At 38.3% G+C, this 23,508-nt stretch overlaps 1 protein-coding gene across 2 annotated transcripts; it reads right to left on the bottom strand.

The window, feature by feature from the left end:
- Positions 1-530: 530 nt before the first annotated feature.
- On the bottom strand, positions 531-23,129 carry LOC133881545 (dynamin-2A). Of its 2 annotated transcripts, none has more exons than XM_062320492.1 (22): positions 22,746-23,129; positions 22,302-22,352; positions 22,055-22,175; positions 21,774-21,866; positions 19,994-20,055; positions 19,688-19,805; positions 19,139-19,481; positions 17,892-18,039; positions 17,387-17,488; positions 17,159-17,278; positions 16,227-16,310; positions 16,010-16,137; positions 9,476-9,560; positions 9,185-9,320; positions 6,702-6,778; positions 5,641-5,697; positions 3,928-4,075; positions 3,656-3,807; positions 2,582-2,695; positions 2,418-2,485; positions 1,845-2,020; positions 531-1,099 (listed from the first exon to the last, which is right to left on the bottom strand). In XM_062320492.1, the coding sequence occupies exons 1-22, from the start codon at positions 22,887-22,889 to the stop codon at positions 849-851; spliced, it is 2,778 nt and encodes a 925-aa protein (XP_062176476.1). In that variant the 5' UTR covers positions 22,890-23,129; the 3' UTR covers positions 531-848. The 2 variants fall into 2 exon arrangements, 1 of the variants encoding a protein (XP_062176476.1); XR_009902544.1 differs by lacking the exon at positions 531-1,099 and adding an exon at positions 2,122-2,296.
- Positions 23,130-23,508: the final 379 nt, after the last annotated feature.

The raw sequence follows: 23,508 nt of genomic DNA, 5'->3' as shown, positions 1-23,508 counted from the left end.
AAGATTAATTCAGAACATTCGTTTGGGATTTTAATGTCTCAACTCTCAACAATGTTAAATCTTACAAACAATCACAGTACTATGAGAGAGATGCATTGGATTTTAATGTCTCAACAATTAAATCTTACAAACAATCACAATACTTGGTGAGAGATTGATGCATTAATAATTGGTGCAGATTGTATTTACGAGTAGCAAGTCGTGATGAGTTCAAGTAGTGTTAAGGTATGGTATAAGACTATAAGTAAATCATAACTCGACTCATTTAACTAAACGGATAAGACCCTTCAACCCTAACCTACTAATTTTATGTTGAAGTTCATGTCGAGTTTGTAAGTCGTGTCAAAACTTGCCAGCTTAAATGTCGCGTCAAGTTTAGGTGGTGTTGAGATATGAGTATAAGATTATTCATTATACTTATTTAATTAAAAAGATCATACCCTCTAACTCTAATCTGCTAATTTTATGTTAGATTCCTGTCGGATTCACATGTCATGTCAAAAACTATCTAACCCTAATTGCACCCAAAGTTAGATGCTATAACTGTTGTATGATGTTGTATAAATCTAATCAAGATTCAGTACAATCTTCCCTCTCCTCTTCAATGAAAGGGGAAAGGGGAAAAGGGAAAAAGCACTACCCCCTCTCCTCTTCCCTCCGCCCAAATAGGAATAAGGAAATTTGATTAGCATACAGAATATACACTGCAAAAATCAGTCGGATTTATCTACAGACCTATTGGGCTTCTACGAAGACTGTAACATAACTTGAGCTTGGGAAAAGCTCAATCTCAGCAGGAGCAACACCCACTCAACGGAATGCATGAAAGTAGCAACTAGTCCCCAAATCTAGTACTTAAAAGCTGAAGTGGACTGTGGTGGAGTGGGCGGCAACCGGTTAGGTGTGCGCCGACTGCTGGATTTTGAGCCTGAGCTTGCATCGCCATTCTGGGAAGGGTCGCTATTCCTCCGACTGTGACCATTGGCCCCAAACCTAGATGAGTCACCATTCGAGTCAATGGGTCCATTGGCAGCAGCAGCATCAAATGCTGTCCTCCAGTCATCACCTGATGAGGGTCCAGGGGTTCTTGGGCTGTTTTCTGTACAAAGGAATAGGTAGAAACCAGTAAATAGTAATAAAATGAAAAATTCATGAGAAAGACCAAGGACAATTTAAATTCCAATTAGTGAAAAAAAGTGATTCTTCTAATCAAAGTAAGAAACTTTTTATAAAAGATTTTGCAATCAACATAAATTGCTCCAAAGAGATTTATATTAGGAGAATTTGCATTTCAAATGGGAATGTCTAAACAAGGAATTTTTCCAAAGGTCAAGCTCTGATATAAGAATTACAGACCTAATACAGCATGGACTTTATACAAGAAGAGGTGAAGTTATGCAACTGGTGAAATTAACTTGGAGACAATCTCTCAAAGAAATTCAACTCTGAATGATAGAATGTACTCATAATTTTAAAATTAATCTACATGTTCAGCTGGACCCAATTAGACAGGAAAGCAGGGTTTTCACAGAGGTAACAAATTGGAATAAGAATTTCCTGGAATTACTTCACATAAATGGAAGGAGTGTGTCTTCTATTCTGTAAACATTATAAGTACTACTTGTCTTACCCATTTCATACCGGCTAACGTGACGTATTTTAAATGGCTTCCCATGTCAACCACTTAAAACACGTCACTTCAGCCGGTGTGAAATGCATGTGATAAATAGGTGTGAAGAGTAGCATTACTCAAACATTATTACCTTTTTCAGTTGAGACAACCAAAACACAACATACACACAAAAGTGAAAATAGAGGGCTGCAATATATGCAGCCATATTTACCTGCTCCACCCCCACCAATGGACCAACTAAAGGCAGCATCTGCTCGATTGTCATGGATACTTAGTTGCCTGGTGAGTTTTGAAAGAATAGAGGACTGTCTCTGAAAACGCTCCCTCTTACGCTGTACATTCTGATCTTCCTGGATCAGCTCTTCAATCTTGGCTGTGCTTAGGGCACTACCAACAAAAGAGTGAACATGAAATTCTTTTTGCATAATTGATAATAAAAAAAGAAACATACTGGAAATAAGAAATCAATGGTTATGTTTGGATCATACATGAATGTCTTGAAGTTGCAACTGTTTATAAACCAATTGCAAAAGGTCTTATAAGGTGTTATATCTTCAGGACAACATCCAGCCAGAAATGCATTTAAAAAATATAAAAGGAAGCCCACATAAGCATTTCTATTACAATTAAGACTTGTCTCTTCCTGCGAAGCTTGTATTTGCCCTATAGCACATGAAAAGCATGCTTTCATAACAGAATGGGAAGAAAATAATATGCATCCATGCATCTTAGGAGAAATAATAATGGATCCATATGTCACCAAGGAAATAGATATGTTGCTAACCTGATAGAACTGTATAACTGATTAAGCATGTCTTCCTTGGCTTTCTCTACTTGGCAAAGAACAACAGCCTGCTCAGCCAGAACAGTTACTGACAGGTATTAAGAGAACTATACAGTGAAAGAGTCAAAAAAAAATGATGACTAGCATTGAGAGAAAAAACAGACTTTTGGGACATTTGCACCAAGGCTGTTAAGAACAGCTTCAACATAACCGCGTACTTCTTGGGACATCCATCGGAGCTCTTCCTCTGGATCAGCAGGTTTTCTAACCATCGTATCCTTCGCAAGTACACACATAAGATAAATGTTCAGAGATGCATGTAACAAGCTAAGCCAACAAAAAAAAAAATACAGTAAAGATTGCCTACAAGTTTAAAAAAACCTTGAGTATATTTTATTCTCCATAAGGGATTTAAAAACTACTTAAGAAAAACTTCACTTATAACTCCTGATCTTTCAACACTTTTGAAATACCCAAACTTTAAAAAGTGTCAACTTAGGGTATCCATCTTTCAATTTCAACCCTCCGTTAAAAATTTCCGTTAAATTATGTCAAAATTCACAAAGTACTCCAATTTTTTTTTTTTTTAGGAAAAAAAGAAAAAAAATTGTAAGAATTTAGATATTGGTTAGAATTTAATGGAATTTGTAAAAATACTCGTGTTTGAATCTTTGAAAAAAAAATTATAATTTTTCAAAAAAACAAAACATAAGGGTATTTTGGAAATTTTTAATGGATGATTGAAATTGAAAAAAATTTATAGATGGATACTCTAAATTGACACGTTTTAAAGTTTAAGTACCTTATTTCAAAAGTAATGAAAGATCAGGAGCTATAAGTGAAGTTTTCCCAACTATTTAAAAAAGTGTAAACTACACATCCCCTTGTTCAAAACACATCAAGAGAACACATAGCGTTATAAGTGAAGTTATTAAACTATTTAGAAAAGTGTTAAATACACATCCCCTCGTTCAAAACACATCAAGAGAACACATAGCCGAAACGAGTACAACATTTAATACCGATTCTCTAAGAAGAAACAAGAGACCTTCTTGATTATTAACCTCTTTTTAAAATAAATAAATAAAAGAAGAAGAAAATCCCAGATATGTTACAAACACAAAAATCAAGGGGCTCGTAAAATCTTAAAGGAAACTACATGAAACCAAACAGCTGGAGGATCAAATATGCTATGAAATTGAACATGCATAAGTAATCAGCTTTGTTGAGTAACTCACGAGATAACCATCAGAAAAACTTTGATGTATGGGAAGACCAGATTCACCCTTCACTTCACCTGCTTTGGAAGGCCCGACTAAATTTCTCAACTTATTTAACCACTCAACCTTATCTGCCATATTCTCAGCCTTTAACACAACAGCACTCTCAGCTGCAAAATACATATTGAAGAATATATTGGCACACATGGCACAACTCAACCAGAGGGATATAAAGGAAAATATTCTGCAAACAGCACAAAGAGGCAATCTGAAGATGGATATACCACTACCTTTCAATAAAGTCTTATATGGAACCTTGCTAGTAATCTTGAAAACAAGACTGGGTGCTTTTCCAGAATCTGGTCCATTGGCCTTTTTATTCTTGGAACTCTTTGAAGGGGCTTCTTCCTCATCAGACATTTCCTCTATATTGCATTCCTGACCATTTCATCCAAAGATTGGGAAAAAAGGCATTAATGCAGAAGATATGTTGAACTCATAGTTGGGAAAAAAAGGTGAGCAGAAGTCAAAATCCGTTCTCTTCACCCCATTTAAGAATATAAGTTATTTTTACAGGTAAGTCTTAACTTCATAGGATGAAATTCAATCCAAATATGTACTATAGACAGTAAGAAATGGAGAATGAAACAATTGCACCTTCAATAGTGCTGAACACCCCTCATCACTTAAATCCAGGTTCTTAAGATTTCTGTATGACTAGATGATCATATTGAGCAATATTCAATGCTCATCATTTCTTAATTTATTGACCCATTATTTGGAGTGTTGCATTTGGAGATCTTGTATATACCTATTTGTGCTCTTTTTTGTTAAATATGGAAATAAGTTCATGAATCTTGTAAACAAGAAAAGACACGGATCTTTTTATGCCACAGTACCACTCAATCTCATCTGGAGCCACATTCTCATTTAGCGCTCTAACAACCATGTCTTTCTTTAAAACTTCTACCAACGTCATTTTTTGTCCTTTTTGCTCCTTCATGTTAATAGTCATTTTTTTGCATTGGTGCAGTTGCAGGTCTTCATTGCACATATCTAAACCATTTATATGACTCGCTCATTTTATCCTCACTTAATACCAGTGCCCCCCCCCCCCCCTCTTTCTTCTAACAAACAACTTCATTCCTTACCCTAACCCTATCTTTCCCATTGTTGCAACGACTATCTAAACATCCTCATTTCTGTAGGATCCATGTTCATGAGATGTCAATTTGTACTTTTATCTATTGAGGGATGGAAGGAGTTACAGCTTTTATCTATTGAGGGATGGAAGGAGGAATAGCTTTAGTCCTAGACTCCTAATGACTTGACCTTCAAAATCATATACGATTAGTCCCAATCTGATTTTGCACATAAACCACTCAAAAAGAAAAACTCGAAGTTGCCAAAACTGAAAATCACTCTAAACCCAGCAACTTGACCTATCTTCCATAGCTGCATCAACTTTTTACAAAGAATATACAGTCACTGCATACATGAGTTGTCCTAGGGTTTGGATATTAATTTTAATTAAGGTTGAAATTTTCTTTTTCCCTTTGACATTTTCCTCCAATAAGTGGAGTATATCTAACAAGCATGTGGATCGTTACAATAGTCAAATATATCTCGAATCAGAACCTTAAAATTTCTATAGATGAACTCATTGCCAGGAGTTGCTAAAGCATTTACTAGCAACAGGGAAAGGAGATGCAACTACCCATCTCCAAAGGATACTGGGAACCATGGACAAAAGTAGAACTGCTATTTAACCTCCTTTAAGTAAAACAGAAAAATCCAGTCAACTTAACAAAAACGTTATTACAGTCTTGGTTCCACCAAAGCAGGATCTTGGAGACAGTCCTAACCTCCAGCATTTTAAGGAGCTACTCCCAAGATTCAATACATGCACTTACACTCGTGAACAAAGTCCTTGGATTTGCTAACATAATAATAGATAATCCATCCCTTGCATGCATCTCAAGAAACTAACAAGAAATGGATACCTCCAAAGTGATGACTCCTCGGAACTGTCTTTCTTCCTGTTTTTTAGTATATCCAAGCTGCAATACAAAATCAAAACATATTACATCAACTAAAAGATAATTCTAGGTACCATAAGACAATCATGATAGAGATAAGAACAATTGCATTCAGAGTCTTAATCATTGAGATGACACATTTAAGCTCCTTCACCAAGGTTATTAAATCCTAAAGCGCACTTAAGCACTCAGGTCTCCTAGAGCCCAACAAAATGCAAAGATGTGAGACGAGTTAAGTAAAAGCAATTTTTGCAGACATGAAAATAAGTATTGCTGTAAAGAAGTAAAGCAACTTTGCAATATGCGATCACGTAATCAATTTAAATGCTAAAATACATGAAATCAATTTTAACAACTCAAGCGCATGACTATCTAACACATTCAAAGTCACAATGCTGTCATGCTCAAACAAATCCAACATTTGAATTTTGAAAGTTAAAACTACAAAAAAGAATAGAACAGAGCAGAGCTAGGTTTAGTAGAAAGAAAACTAGGGTTTAGGATTCCTTTAATTTACTTTAATTCTATTATCATAAAAAATTAGTCACCAGAAATAATGCATTTTATAGTGAAACAGTAAACTACAACCAACATGATTTACAGAAGAGTAATCAAAACTTTGGTCAATAAAAATAGGATACGAATGCACATATTTGCACCATAATCTTTGCAAAAACATGCATCCTTTTGTGCATAAGCTGTGCCTCACTGAAGGTGCCTAGTGTGAGCAGCTACAAGTGAGCCTTGTTTATCTCAGCCTTAAACCATATGCTTATGTGCACTTTGATAAAAGTGTTTTAGAAGAAACGAAAATCAATATGAGAAAATCTATTCTACTGTATATATAACATGTTTTTCTTTCATCGATATTTCCTTTTTAGTCGATATTAACCACCAATCTACTCACTATACAATAGATTTTTCTCTAATATTTTTGATAGCATATATAAATAAGATATAACAAGTGAGAGAAACATCCATAAAATATCAAGCACAGTAATAAACCAAAGAGGCTATCTACTAACCTTCCCAGTTTTCTCATTTAAAACAAACCACCGTCTACTCCACCCATTTGTATTGGCACTTTTCTTCAATAAAAATCCTGAAGATATGGAGAAAATATCAATGATAAAGAAGTATGACCTCCATAATCAATAGAAGGCTATAGGGCTTAACCATTAGCAGACGCAAACAAATTAAAGTTCCGTAATCACACATCCATCAAGCATGTGCAACTTATTTAACAAGCCACAGAACGAAGATTACAAGCACCAAACATATAAACTACTAGCAACACCAAATTCACTTGATTGCTATGAAGTACCACTTAACACATATTTTTTTTTATAAGTTATTTCGTATCATTAAATAAAGAGCGGAATGGCACAACCCTAGTACACAGGAAGCTTATGCTTAACAAGTTAAACCTATGGATAGCGGCTCATCATAGCTTGATTGTTTCTACTTAACGTGTTAAGTGGTGGTGGAAGGACCACTTAACATATGTCCAAAGATGTGAAGATTCAGGTAAAGTAAAGGAATTCCTTCCTAGTAGGACTTTGGGGTTAAAGAGAAGAAGAAGAAGAAGAAAGAGAAGAAAAAGGAACAAATCTTTAAGGACGGAAAAGTTCTCATTTTTGGTTCATTTCAATGAATGAGAATGTAACTATAGTGATACACTTTAGTTTTTTCAGTTGGGATGGCTGCAACTGTAAATTCTCACCATTTTGGCATGCTGAACACTTAAGACTAATCATGTTACATGTACTCAGGTATAAGATGGGCACAGATACAAGTCCAAGCATCAGATATGTCTATTCCAAAGATTTCCATTTTTTTAGGGTATTTTTTTTGATAGCATCAAGATCCCCTGCAGTTTGATGGTGTTCCATTGAGACCCTCTGGGTTTTTTTTTTTCTAATTTCTTTTTAACTACAATTCATCAAACTTGGAATTAAAGGCACTTTCCAATAAATCTCTACCATGACTCAAGTGCCTTCAAGCCAATCTTCTCTCTATCTCGCAACAGCTCCATCTTAATTAAGCTAAACGATCATCATTTACACAGCCAAAGCAAAACTTTGCACGCGCCTGTCAAAATATAATCTTCTCTTGAACCAGAGCAAGGTCAAACCACATCATCCTTGCACCAAGATCAGACCTTGAGCTCTAATCACACAGCCATGCTGCAAATGTGTCAAGTTACTCGCCCAAGTCAGACCTTCTACCCCATCAAGATCAAACATGGAGCTTTGATAGCAGTCTCTATAGCAATAATGGAAGCTCTAATACCAATTTGCTTTTTGAACACCTAGCTCTCATACCATTTTGATGTGACTGCAATAGTTCCAATACCAACATATTGGAATTTGAGGCTACCAGAAGCACGCCATATAAACAATAAACATTCACACAAGACAAAAGGATTTAACATGGTTAGGACACCTCCATCATTCCATCCACAGGCAATGCAAACCAAAATCGATCAAAGATTACAATCAAAATCAGAATTACAAACTCAAACCAACTCATATCCCATTACACCAAATACTCAAATAATAGATAAGCTCTCAACTCGGACACTGTGTGAACTCAAACAATAAAATGGCTCTTAACTCACTATGCATATATTTCAATGCAATCATACTTCAATCTCAAAGGAACTACCACACTATTCACCATATAGGAGGACCACCTTAGGCCGAAGCCTCCACTTAGGTCAAAGCCACTAGATCCATAACACTAATGCTCATATATAAGGCTCCAACTACAATTCATTACTCTCTTCCTGTAAACTGGTATAAGGACCACCAAACTTACTATTGCGGCAAAGAGCAAATACAGACAATGAAGAAATTTCCATCTCCATAGTTCTACCATCACTGTTCACCAACCTATGATTCAAAAACAATTTTTTTTCACATGAAATTCAGTTACTAAACGAGACAAGCCATGAAGAAACTCAAATATGCAAAGATCATTTTTTTCCATCCCAAAGATACTTTTCTCAGTGTAGAGATTTATAACAAACCAAGCTAGGTCAAGGTTATGATCATCATACTGATGCACGACCATATCAGGAGCCCAAACCAATCTTGAATCAAATAGACAAACTTTAAATAACTTAAACCATCCACTTCTTGATAGTATTTTAGAAAATTCAGATGATGCTTCACAAAAAATAGCCAACTCCGATTCTGTCATTCTATGTAAAGTTCCATGGAACATCACATAGTTATACAAACTTTTTAACCAATGTATTGATTACAATTGTGAATTATGACTTCTCCTGTTGATAATCTAGTTATCTAAAGGATATTGAATAAAACGGTATAAGAGAAATTAAAACTCATATCGGAGAAATTTTCTTAAATCTCAAGTTTCATTCTAAAAACCCTTTCATGCAACATTATCATGTCAACATATAAACAGATTGTTAACGTAATCTGGAACAATGCAAGACTTTTCAGACCAACAATAACAGTGTTCAAACTGATTATGCTCAAACCTGCTGTTATCTCGCCACCAGGACCAGCAGTTTTCAAGGCTGATCCCTCTTGTACATCCTTCTCTTGCTGACTGGATTTGTCTTTCATTGATTTTAAGCTTCCTCGAGCTAGTTCACCTGTTTGAGGACTGGTGGCCTACAAAGTGGAACCAAGAATACAGCTGTAAATCCAAATTAAAAGGAAATTCCATCATGCATTTGGGGGATATAAAGACATCAAAGCACTTATTTATGTGAAATATCATAACTTTGAGCCTCCAATTTATTGTACAGAAAATCATAAGTCCACACCCTATTCAAAATGGACTGCTCTGCCTCAGGTGCCTTCTTGGAAGAACGGTTCTTTTGCTCTTCTTCCCGGCGCTGTCTATCCATTCTGGTCAAGTTAGATACTGAAAGATCAGAAAGACATAATTGCAAACCATACAAAAACTAACATAAAACAGAGGAAACTCTTGGAGAATTGCAATGATAAGTAACTATAATACAGCATTAAGGCACACCAATAAATGATAAGGAAATCTTTTCCACATATTATACACATTTGAATATAAAACGGAGGTAATTGCCTAGGCACTTAAAGCCAATGTGATGTAGCTCATATGCATTCACTAAGCAAGAAAGAAAGGCCTGACATTAGCTAAAGGTGACTTCAAATGGGTCTACCGTAGTAAAACTCATTTTCCATGCACTTCATTCTGAATAGAAATTTCTAAAAAATAAATACCTTCAAGTGTTTTATGGGAGTGGATTAATTTAGAATACTTTACCCTCTTGTAGTTTGATACAGTTGAACGCTATTAACTTCCTTAATTAAATATTAGTAAAACTTACATGAATTATAAATTGCCTCCAATTTATCCTTTCAAACTGTTACCATATAAAAGAAAACAGAACGTTAACATTCAAGAGCCTACAGTTATGGATATATATTACATGGGAACAGCGAAACAGAACATACTAGTCTTTGGTTGTACTTGACAATTAAAAAATATATAACAGAAACAAAATAACCAAATCAGAAGTGGAAGGTGGTGTTGCGTGGAATCTAAGACGTTTGTGTTTTCGGTGATAGAAGGTGCTTCGGTGGTAAGAGTGGAGGAAAGGAGGAGGAGATTTTCAGGGCTCGTACTGCTTGGTGCCCAGAGCAGTGGGTGGCTGTTTTCGACCCTGGAGAGTGTGCTGAGGTTTACAGGGAAGGATTTTGTAAGGTCTTTCAGGGAGGGGTCCAAGGTCTACATCGTTAGGCGAGGAGGCAACATAGCTGGAAGTTTCATCGAAGTAGCAGCCTATGCCTTGGGTGGTTTGAAAGGGATTATTTACAATCCTGAAGGACGGAATGGGTGGGGATGGAGCAGATTTCTAGCAGAGCTGGGTAAGATCAGGGACTTCCTCTCAGAGTCAGCAGGGAAAGATATGGTTCGGACTGGACCTCCGCCAGCGATGGAGCGGGTTCACGGAAATGGAGCCGTCACTGATGCTGCTACTGGTTCAAACGCCTCAGACGAAGCACCATCTTACGCAGAAGTTCTATGCACAGGTTCTCGCCGACCGGAGGAGGAAGGGTTGAAGCAGGTTCAGCCGGTGCACCATTTGGGTAAAGACCATCATGACCGTTATGCCTTCGACAACGTGCAGGGGGTCAGAAGATTTCCTAAATCGGAAGCAAAGTTCCCTGCTGTTTTCCGAGGCAAGTCAGACTACTCTATTGGTGAAACTAGTGACAGGTTTCAGATGTTTGGAGGGAAAGACACGTTACCCTCCCTGCTGCTCTGGCAGAGCCAGCTGGAGAAGTTGAAAACTGAGGTGGACCGAGCACTGAGTAGTGTGCGTGAAGGGTTATTGTTGGTTGGGCCGGGCTTCAAGCCCAATGGTGATAGGCGGAAGAGAAAGAAGAACAGAAAGAAGAAAAAGCAGAGGACTTGTTGGGTTCCGAAAACTAAGCCCAACCCAAGTGTTTCAACGGCCGATCTGGCTACGCCTACAGCAACAGAACCGTTGGCAGCGTTGGGTTCCGGTGGACAAGAGAGTGTTCCGGAGAGAGCGTCGACTTCCGACGGAATCTGTCATCCATCTATGACGATCACGTCTTCGGAGATCACGCTCGCCGAGTCTGCCTCCAGGCCAGAGCGGGGGCCTCGACCTGATACCACAGATGCGGATATAAGGGAAGAAAAGGAAGAGATGGGTATAGCCAGGAGTGCGGTTCAGTCTGTGGGATGCACAGAGGCTGACGGTGGTGTTTCTGCTCCTCTCGAAATCCAAGCACCGGTAAGCAACACCATTCTGTTGGAGTTAGGTTCCGGGCCAGTCATCAACGTGGTGGACACCGTCATCTGCCCACCTCTGCTCTGCGCCGGAGGGCCGACTGTTGTCCCTGCCTCGGAAAGCTTAACCTCCCAGCCGGTTACTAGTAATGGGTCTGAGCTACCCGTTTCTATGTTGGAGGTTGTACCCAAAGATCCGGATGCCCCTGCCACAGTTCGGATGGATTCAGATTCAATGATGGTTGTCTGGGCTGTTGGTTCCTTCGGGCTTTTATCCCTCGGTTTCAGAAGTTGAAAATGCCTCTATTTCTCTCTTCTCCCCTTCCGGTTTGGGGCCCACGAATGGAATGGAGCTTATTGAGCCCCCGGAGGAAGAGCCGGCTCCTTTGTGCTGCTGTCCGGGTGATAATTTCAGGGGTGTTTCCGGTAAAAAATCTCCAATGGACTTCTTGAAGGCGATTCTGGAGTATAGCCAGTCGGTGGGGGTCACGTGTGATGGCTATGAAGGTCAGCTTTCAGCCGTGTTTGAGGCTATCCTTGCTGAAAATGACAAGAAGGAGACGGGTTCTTCTCTGAAAGCGGGCAACAAGTTCAATAGAGAACTTAATAGATTATCTTGTTCTATTAACTATGATGCGCGAAGCGAAAGCAGTTCTCAGAGTAGGTGTAAAGGGAGGGCGATTGGAGGTTTTTTATGAAGCCAAAAATCCTTTCGTGGAATGTCAGGGGCTTAAATGAGGGTAGCAAGCGGTTGAAAGTTAAAAACTTAATTAGACAATGGAAGGCAGACATTATTTGCTTGCAAGAAACCAAATTGGAGTTCATCTCCAACAGCTTAGTGAGGTGCCTTTGGGGATGTCACTTCGTTGATTGGTGTTACTTACCCTCATGCGGGGCCTCTGGTGGTATCCTTATCATGTGGGATAGAAGGGTTGTTGAGAAATTAGATGTGTATGTGGGGGAGTTTGTTGTTGCTTGTTCTTTTAGGAGCATTGCCGATGACTTTACTTGGGCCTTCGCGGGGGTATACGGTCCTAACCTTGATTCTTTAAGAAGATCGCTCTGGGACGAGCTGGCTGGCCTTGCTTCTTGGTGGGAGATGCCTTGGTGTATTGGGGGCGATTTCAATGTCACTCGCTTTCCTGCTGAAAGGTCTAGGGAAGGTCGCCTAAACGTTGCTATGATGGAGTTCTCAGACTTTATTTTCGAGCAGGGCCTCATGGACTTTCCTCTCGCTGGAGGGACTTTCACGTGGTCCAATAATCAGGAGAACCCTTCTTGGTCTCGTATTGACAGATTTCTTGTCTCTCCAGATTGGGAGGTCAAGTTTCCAGGGTCTATTCAGAAAAGGCTTCCTAGATTGTGTTCTGATCATTTCCCTATCCTCCTGGATTGTGGTGGCATTCAATGGGGTTCCAGACCGTTCAAGTTTGAGAATATGTGGTTGAAGGCTGAAGGGTTTGTGGATAGGGTTCGGCTTTGGTGGGAGTCTTATCGCTTCCAGGGTTCTCCTAGCTTCATCTTCACTCAAAAGCTTAAGGCCTTAAAGGCTGATCTCAAGAGATGGAATGAACAGGAGTTTGGCAATGTGGAGTTTCGCAAAATAATGCACATGGAAGAGTTATGTACTCTTGATAGGTTGGAGGAACAACAAGGTTTATCCTCCGAAGAAAAGGAGAGGAAATGTGTGGTCATCAGAGACTTGGAGAACTCTATCTTGCAGGAAGAGATTAGTTGGAGACAGAAGTCTAGGGTTCTTTGGCTGAAAGAGGGTGATAAATGCACTAAAATTTTTCACCGAATTGCTAACTCGAACAGGAGGTCTAATTCCATAGAGTCGCTCTCTATCAATGGCTCTGTTTCTTCCGACCAGCAGGTTATCAGAGAGCATGTTGCTCAATTCTATGAGTCTCTCTTTTCAGAACCTTTCCCATGGAGACCTAGAATGGATAATATTGCTTTCGACACCTTGGATGCAGCTGAGGCCTCTACTTTAGAACTTCCTTTCGAGGTGATGGAGGTCTTAGAGGTGGTGAAAAGCATGAATCGAGACAAGGCACCTGGTCCAGATGGGTTTTCTCTTGCGTTTTTCCAAGACTGCTGGGATGTGATCAAGACAGATCTTATGAGGGTTTTCTGGGACTTTCACTCTCAAAGCAAGTTTGTCAAAAGTGTTAAACGCCACTTTTATAGCCTTAATTCCGAAGAAGTCTGGGGCTGTGGATCTAAAGGACTTTCGTCCTATCAGTCTTGTAAGTGGTGTGTACAAGATCATTGCAAAAGTCCTTGCAAATAGACTTAAAAAGGTGGTGGAGAAGATTATATCATCCCCTCAAAATGCTTTTGTGAAAGGTAGGCAAATTCTTGATTCAGTTCTTATTGCCAATGAGTGCTTGGATAGTCGAATCAAATCCGGCGAACCAGGGTTACTTTGTAAGTTGAATGTTGAGAAGGCCTACGATCACGTTAACTGGGATTTCTTATTGTATATGTTGAGAAGATGTGGCTTTGGGGAGAGATGGTGCTCCTGGATAGCGCATTGTATATCTACGGTGCAGTTCTCTGTGCTGGTGAATGGCTCCCCAACCGGTTTTTTCAGTAGCTCTCGTGGCCTTAGACAGGGTGACCCACTGTCACCACTATTGTTCGTCATTGTGATGGAGGCTCTTAGCAAGTTTTTCTTCGCTACTGTCCAAAAGGGCTACCTTTCAGGGTTTTCTGTAGGTTCTGGCAACAGCGAAGCTATTAACATTTCTCACCTATTGTTCGCAGACGATACTTTAGTCTTTTGTGGGGCTAATTCTGATCATCTTCATTATCTTCGTATGCTTCTTATTTCTTTTGAAGCTGTGTCAGGATTGAAGATTAATCTGGCCAAATCTGTTATGGTTCCTGTGGGTGAGGTGGATAATATGGACGGTCTGGCTAACATATTGGGCTGTGGAGTTTCCTCTCTTCCTATAAAGTATCTTGGTCTTCCGTTGGGAGCTCCTTTCAAGGCTAAGTCTTGTTGGGATGAAGTTGTAGGGAAGATTGAGAGGCGGTTGGCTAGCTGGAAGCGGTTGTATTTGTCGAAGGGGGGTAGGGTTACCCTTATAAAGAGTACTCTCTCCAACCTTCCTACATATTTTCTCTCTCTTTTCCCTATTCCATCCAGTGTTGCTAGTCGCATTGAGAAGCTGCATCGAGACTTTTTGTGGGGTGGCATAGGCGACGTATTCAAATACCACTTGGTTAGTTGGTCCAAGGTTTGTCATCCTATTTCTGAAGGTGGTTTGGGCATACGAAACTTGAGAATTTTCAACAAGGCGCTTTTAGGGAAGTGGTTGTGGCGTTATGCTTATGAGAGAGAAGCTCTGTGGAAATCCGTGGTGGATGCAAAGTATGGCTCTTCTAGGGCTGGTTGGTGTTCCTTAGATCCCCTTGGGTCTCACGGTGTGGGGATTTGGAAGAACATTAGGAAGGGGTGGAGCTTGTTTTGTAGCTATACCAGACTTATCTTGGGCAATGGGTCGAGGATACGTTTTTGGGATGATGTATGGTGTGGAGAGATGTCCCTCAAGGAAGCTTTTCCAGTTCTGTATGATATAGCTTGTGCCAAGGATACTTTGGTAGAAGACCATTTGGTAGTGGTAAGTGGTTCCTATCAGTGGGATGTCAGATTTTTCCGTGATGTTCACGATTGGGAGGTGGATGTTATGGCTTCCTTTTTCTCCTTACTGTATTCTTCCAAGGTGGCTCACGATGGGGGGGACCGGCTTTGGTGGTCCCTCTCTCGCAAAGGGTCTTTTGATGTTAGATCATTCTATAAGGCTCTTGCCTGCAAAGAAGCTTCTTTATTCCCCTGGAAAAGTATTTGGCGGACCAAGGCCCCATTGAAAGTGGCCTTCTTCGCTTGGACGGCAGCGTTAGGGAAAATCCTCACCTTGGACAATCTCAGAAAGAAGCGTGTCATTGTGATTGATAGATGCTGCATGTGTAAAATGACCGGGGAGACTGTGGATCATCTTCTTCTTCATTGCGAGGTTGCACGCGCTCTTTGGTATGTCATCCTTAGCCAGTTCGGTCTGTATTGGGTGATGCCTTCTCGGGTGATAGACTTATTTGCCTGTTGGTGGTCGGGGGGACGGTCTCGAAGTGCGGTCGTGTGGAAAATGGCTCCTTGTTGTCTTATGTGGTGCCTGTGGACGGAACGCAACGATAGACAGTTTGAGGACAAAGAAAGAACCATAGAGGAGCTCATTTCCTTTTTTCTTCATTCTTTGTACTCCTGGACGGCTGCGTATCTAGCACCTCTAGAGATTAGTTATAACGATTTCCTTGTATTGCTTTCTTCTTCTTCTTAATTGTCTTTCTTGTATACCCCCTGTATACTTGATTGCGCTTTGCATTTTTCTAATAAAATTCTCTACTTACTTATCAAAAAAAAAAAAAAGTGGAACTGTCTGAACATACACAACTAAAGCTAATCAGATCTTAGAGAGAGAGCATATTTTCATAGTTCCTGAATATTTTTTAAAAGAAAACTGTATTTAACAGGATTTCTCATTGAGCATACCGCCTTTGCACCAAACGAATGAAGTGTTGAGGCGGAACAAATGCACGCTCCATATCCACTAGCGCTACCACCATTTTTTTTGCTTCATTCTTAAACACGTCAAGTGCGGCACTTGCAATTGTCACAACCTGATTATAAAATTTAACAGCAGATGAAACATGCAAAGATCTAGCTACAGACACAGACTATATATGTAACAAGTGTAAGCCATTATTACCTCTCTCTTAAAAGGAAGATATCTTCCAAGCCCAGGCGTAGCATTCGCAGCAGCAGAAACTATATCCAAAAGTACTCGATGCACCTATTTTGGCAGTCACCCAAATATAAACTTAGGTATTGTGAAATGGGCATGCATCAGTGGTATATTGCATTAGAGGTTGGCAGCCAATTGAATGCTTTCTAGGGTCTAATGATCAATTATAGTTTTCACCTCCTTCACTACATTCATAAAGTGAATTCCCTGTAATCCATTGATATTAAACACGTATTCCTTGATCAATGCCCTTACACCGGGTGCATGCTTAAAACTACTCTTTCACCTAAAGAAGAAGAGATGATCATATATTGTAAAAGATAGATCGTATCTATGCCTGATTCACATGTGGTCCACTCAAGTTTCCCTTCTATTTGCATGCGGAAGTCTGCAGTACTAATTATAACTACATCAGGACATAGGGTACTCATGTTGGGGTTATTAAAGATATGGCATAAAATAAGGGGTGAACAATAAGTTTGGTGAACTAGTAGAATACATTTCAGACAAAATAATTTTAGTTTGTATTAAAATACAATGCCATGGGCAGTTCAATCAAATAAACACCAATATGAATTCAAAGTATAGGGCACTTGTTATGCCAAATTATAAATTAATCACATGCCCAGGCCATCATCACATGCTCTTTGTGCATGTAGACATTTGGCCATACTTTAATGAAAGACCTCATGTTTCCAGTTAAGCTTTTAATTAAAAATCTGTACCAAATAGAACTTCTTTTGAACCCAAGACTAAGTTACATGGCATAAAAAATAAAAGAGCAGATAAGCACAACGTACACAAATTCAAGAAAACATAAACACAGATGTAAAATAGAAACATACAAGTGCAAGTTAGAAGAGATAAGGAAGTGCAAACCCCTAGGCACAGTATACCTCATCAACACATAGACGAGATGGTTCCTTTGCCAGTTCTAGGACACCTTTTATTAAGGACCTCAACCCTTTCTCTGGAGATATAAGATAAGGTTGATAACCGTCTGCTTCTAGGACAATCTAATAAAAGTTGAAAAGTGCCATATCAAAAGCAAAGCACCTGAAAGCATTATAAGTCGAGGGAAAAAAAAGGGGCAAAAGGCAAGTGAAATAAGAAAGGGACTCTACCCTTTTGACGTTGTTTATGTCAAAATGCCTGTCCAAGGGGAGCTGCTTGATTCTGTTAGGAAAATTTCCCTCGAAACTAGCAACGACTTTCCAACCACTACCCTGCAAAGAAAATTTGTGGCAGAAGCTAAAATATCGCTTATAGAACAAAATTTCTCCAACAGCACATTAGGGGCAATCTATTTGTAAGATCATGACTACTAAGAAGTGCAGCAAAACAACAGATCAAACAACCACACCCATGCAGAGGAATCTGGTAAACAGATTTTACAAAATTAAAGTTATGCAAAGCATGGATTACTGCTAGGCCTATAAAGAGTTGAGTGGTGACCATAAGAAAACTTGAACTGCACAAATATCATTCATCAGGCACCCTTCTTAAGCTGTCTAGACACCTTACATGGCAGGTATTGGAGATATACAGATTCTTCCTTACACATCAGTTGGCTGCTATTTTGTGTCACCGAAAGAAAACTATCATGTGCTACTTTTAAGAACTACTGACCTCACCACCCGTAATATGTTGAAGAAATTTGTCCTCAAATTCACGGCAGAGCTGCAAAGCTATAGCTCTTGTACCTTCAGCACTATGAACCATTTGTTCACCAAGTCTTACTAATTCATCATGAACAATTTGAGACTTTCCCTGAAGACTGCAGTGTTGTCAAAGAATGAAAGTATCAAAAAGTAATGAAGATACAAGAACTCTGGTTACAAATGAAACATATAGACAATGAGAACCCACCTATGTTCGCCTATTCATAATCTTATGTGCTAATAGGTAAAGCCATAGATTGGTTTAGAATGAGAATGATGCTACCAAACATACAAGAGCAACATCAGGTGGTAGTAAATGTTTCTATAATTCAATTATAGAACAAAAATTAGTTCCTTCTTTTTGGCTAAGTAGAACCAAAATTAGTTCTTCATAACAGAACTGTCTCATTTTAGGTCGAAGGGCACATAAAAAATGGATATTTCCAAGTGTTCATGTAACACAACTTGCTGACACAAATATCTTAGTGTATTACTGAGGAAGGCATCAAGAAGCAGGAAAGAACTTTAAATTTGATAACTTCCTTCTCAACAAGGCTAGCTTGCCACTTAAAATAAAATAAATTTTTGCTTTAAAAAAAAGAAAAAGAAAAGAACTAGCTTGCCTTCGGTAGCATATGAGCTAAAATGTGAAAACAGACAACCATCTACAAATTGTCATTAAAATCCACTACAATCTAGTAATCTCCATACTGTAGCAACATAAGCAATAAGTGATATAGTATGCACTTCAAACCAGCAGATGAATACTTGTCCGGACTTGTGGGATAAGATCAATAACATGTCATTTACTACCAGGATCACCCCCAGAATTTTCTCTGCTATTCTTCCTAGACAACCCACCTGAAGAAACAAAAGCAATAGAAAACAAGAAAAAGGCAAAAACAAAATACACATACTTCAGCAGACACAAGTAGTTTAAGGCTTTTAGCAAAAGAAGCACAACTATAATATAAGGAACAATCGTCATCCAATTCTAGCCATTATCAATAATTGCACAACATTTTCTATTATGTTCCATAAAAGGAAAGGTATCTATCAGTAACAATAGTAAATTAACCATGCAAAAGTATCTGCAGCAATGACAAAAGAGAAAAGATAGAAAAGTTTTGGAAAACTTCTTTTTTAACAGAGCTAATAACTTTATTGGGAACCAAATGTCAAGAATTGATGAAGAAGAAGAAGAAAAAAACCAACCCAGAAAGAAGATTTGGAAGCCTGAGTTTCATACGGTTACGAATCTGGCCAGCAAGGGCCTCCACCAAAGCTACTCTACCAAGCTTGCTTTGAGGAGCTCCAGTCAAAATAGATTTTAAACTTTCACTCTCAGCTCGCCAAGCAGTTTCTAAGGAGTTCTCAGAACCACCACTTCCAGACTGAGCTGAAGCTATAGAAACAGATTGACCGATTAAAGCAACCCAAGGAATATCAGATGTTTTTGTTGGTCCCTGATTTAATAAAAGAGCCCGAACAGCTGCAAGTGCTTTTGGTTCTGTAGCTGCTTGATCAATTTTACTAATGATGCCAACTGTTCTGGTACCTACAGTCAACCACAACAAAAGAAAATGATAAAAAAAAATATATATATATATATATATATATATATATATATATATATATACTTAAAAAAAAAAAAATGGATATGCAACACCTAACAAACTTAAACTCATAACAACTGCAATAAATCATTCAACTACTAATTTTTAGAAAGGAAATAAAGAGATGCAAGCTTGACAATAGACCCACTATCTGCATCATATTCCTTTGCTATTCTGAGGGCTCGAGATGATGAAATTTCTGGCACCTGAGTAGCAGGAATAATAACTAGCAAAATAGCATCATTGTGCTCGACATGTTGGCTGATCTGAAAGAAAATAAATGAAAAAGACAACTATTAAATGAACATCCAAACGAGAATCTCAAAAAATAAATATTAACTGAAATATTGTATCAAAATGACCATATTATGCACCCTCTACCACAAGAAGAATTAGCAATGACCCAACAAAATACATTTTGTTACTAAAGAGAAGATAACTTACAGCCACTCACCATTGAATCATCCATATTTCTTTGATCAAACCCCGGTAAGTCAATCAATTTCAATGGGGGAGCTGGAAATACAAAACAAACTAAATAAAATATCGCACAAAGTCATGATATAAGTGCATATATACACCCATAAATTGCAGATTACTTAGCTAACCAACCATAGCTAGCCCTGCTATTTCACTATTCTTAATCAACGTCCAGAGGGACAAAAACTTTTATTGTTGCTAATGTCATGTACTCCAACATGCTGGTTTCACTACGGGTTTGTCAATGTGATCAATGAAAAAATAAATTAAAATAACAAGATAAAAAAAATTAAAAAATAATAATAATAAATCTTTAATATTATCTAGGTCCCAATTTGAAGTTAAATATTACTGGTACGCAAATCAATTATCCATCTGCACGTGATAAGAAATAAAAAGGCCCACAAGATGCAGAGCTAGAGAATTGTACGACTAGGAAGCATGAATTTCAAAAGGCCTATTGTAACCCTACATAATTAAGTATCCAATACAGATACATAGTTACAATGGTATATGTATTGAAAAGGAATCCAAATAAAATATATACACACACACACACACAAAGGGATTTCTCGTGAGGAGGCATTGGGATGAATTTAAATATCACCTAACTGGATATAATGTTGTTCTCCTATTAAGACAGGTGCATTCATCAATTGAAACCTTTTACTTAAGCATAGGTAAATGACTATGTGGCTTGGGGTGGAACATGATCATTTTTTAGGCATGTCACTGCAAAATATGACAATGCTTGGGGTGAATGGACTTCAAAAGGCATGAGAGGATCCTAACTTCTGAGTTTGTGGAAGAGCATTAGGGGTGGATAGGAATCTTTTCCATGATTTGCCTTAAGATAGGAGATGGTAGTAAGGTGTGGTTGTAGTATGATACTGGGCTGGTGACGTCGTGTTGAAGAATAGATTTCTGAACTTGTTCTCAAATGCTGTTGATGAGGAAGGTTCAGTTGCATTGCCAATTGGGAACATCTCGGGAAGGACCTCGACTTTGGAATACTATATTTATTAGATCTTTGCAAGATCTGGAGCCTGAGTCGGCTGACACTCCTTTTTTTTTTATTTGGAGACCTTCTAAGAGAGGAAGGTTCAAGGTTTGTCCATTCAGAAAACTCATAGAGGGTCATTAATTTAAATTTCCATGGAAGAAAATTTGATTTGCAAAGGTACCAAGGAAAGTTGGGTTCTTCGGATGGTCAACTGCTTTGGGTAAAAAACAGTTAATACCTTGAGAAAAATAGAAAAATCATTTTGGATAGATGTGTGTGAAAAAATCGTGATATCTCCATGCACATTATGTAGGGACAAGAGCTTGTGGTCATTAGCTTTATCTTCATTTGGAGTACATTGAGTGATGCCTCAGACCATGATTGAAGCGTTTGTAGGTTGAAAAAGGAGATTAGTAGTCATGAAAATACTGAGATTTGGGGAGATGAAAAACTTGGTGGGAGAGAAAAAACTGTGCTTTCAAAGGCATAAAATTGGACAGGGGATCTGATTAAAACCATTTTCTTACATACATTATTTAAATGGCTACATGCTTTGGGTAGTGTATATTGTGATTTTTCCTTGCACCTCGGGCAGTGTATATTCTAATTCTTTGACCTTCCATCGCTCTTTTGAATTTTTGATGTAATTTGTTGAGAGGATGTAACATAATCATCCTGTATATTTATTCTTTTATCTTCTACTATAATTTTTACAACTCATAAAAACAATATCATAAAATCAAGGGCCAACCTGTACTAGTACGAAGTTTCAGGTATATTTCATCATGACTCCTGCCTGGTGAAACCTTGCTTAGCTTATCCTGCAGAGAATGCCGAAGAGCACCTACGATACATAACATTAAAAAAAATTCAAATAATCAAAGCCAGCATAATGGGTACAGAGCCTACAGTAAAGTCGTATATATGCAACTCAGGAACAGTACCATGAGATGCACTAATTACATAATACCAAGCATCTCTAAAACACATAAAATCTGACAAAATAATCAATAGCTTAGTGAAAGCCCTTACTTGCAGAAACCTGTTGAGATTTATTGTCAATCTGCAAGATGATTGACCTGCTGCTTAAAGAACTATCCCTGTTTAAATCAATGCTTATGGGAGCCCTAGTAGCACCATTTTCACCAGTTGGCTGTTCATCATATATTTTAAGGGAATAAACCAATTTAAGGAGAAAAAAGAATATTCATTAGAAGAAGTCCGTCAAACAAAGTTAAAAATTTCATGAATGCAAAGACTCAAACCAAATATGACTTACCAAAACAGGATGTCCAATTAAACTGTTCAAGACTGCCGATTTACCAGCACCCTGATCAATTGTCCATGGAAAGAATACATTAAAATTCAAAAGTAATAACTTTCACGAAAAAAAAAAAAAAAACACAACAACAACAACAACAGACAAAGCTTCATATTTCTACAATACTTTTTCAATCATTCTTCCTGATAAGTTCCTAGTCCCATGCCAATTGTCTTTGGTTTGCTATTGGGTTATAGTACATCTCCGGATATCTTTGATCAACAATTCCTTGATTCAATGGATTCTAGTCCATCCCAAATTGCACTCTCCACTAGTTTACACAAATACATAACTTCAAAAAAGCACTGGATCCAAAAATCCCATTCCTCACACCGAAATACACGTATACACACTTTACCCATACATATAAAGATATAGGTACGAATGGGTGAAAGAGCTTACGACATTGCCGAGAACAACGACGTCGAGGAAGGTGGCAGGGCGTCTGGTTGAAGAGGAGGTGTCGTCGACGTCTTCGTCGGCAAGGATAGCGGAGGCTTGGTGCAACGACTCCGAGAGCTGAGTCAATTCTTCGATCGCCTCCATGTTTGATTCTCAAACTGATTCACAGTAATTGAAACCAACAGAGCAAGCGAGAGAGATCGGAGCTTGGAAATGAAATTGAGAGAGATTTGGATATCGAGATGATTGGATTTCAGGTGGGGAATTAGGGTTTCAGGAGATTCAAGCTCAGTTTGGGAAATGAATTGTGGAGTGAGAAATGGTTGAGAAATGGTTTCCGCCTGTTGTCAGCGATGAAACAGGAGTTTTCTTTTTTAACCAAATTCAAATGGGTTCAGATTGAAATTCAAAAACACTCCCCGTGAAATAATTTAACTTTTCATATTAATTAATTTTAAAAAAAAAAATATTAAATCACTTAAAATCGTTACATCAAACTATATAAAATAAATAATAAATGTGAATAACAGCATTACTAGTGAGTTTAATATGCTTAAAAAAGAGTTTAATATATTAATAATAAAGCAACATCCTCAACGAATAGCTCAATCGGTTGAGAATTACGTCTCATGAATCGGAAGTCATAAGTTCGAATCTCTATGTCCCCTCTTGTATAGACATGTCAAAAAAAATTAAAAAACCACACTACTTCGCACTAGTTGATGTGACATAAATTGAATAGAGGTAAGACTAAAAAGTTTTG

Source organism: Alnus glutinosa, chromosome 11 (assembly GCF_958979055.1).
Source record: "Alnus glutinosa chromosome 11, dhAlnGlut1.1, whole genome shotgun sequence".
NCBI classification, from domain to species: Eukaryota; Viridiplantae; Streptophyta; class Magnoliopsida; order Fagales; family Betulaceae; genus Alnus; species Alnus glutinosa.
The sequence above is the reverse complement of the archived record's forward strand: the minus strand, read 5'-3'. Positions and strand labels throughout refer to the sequence as shown.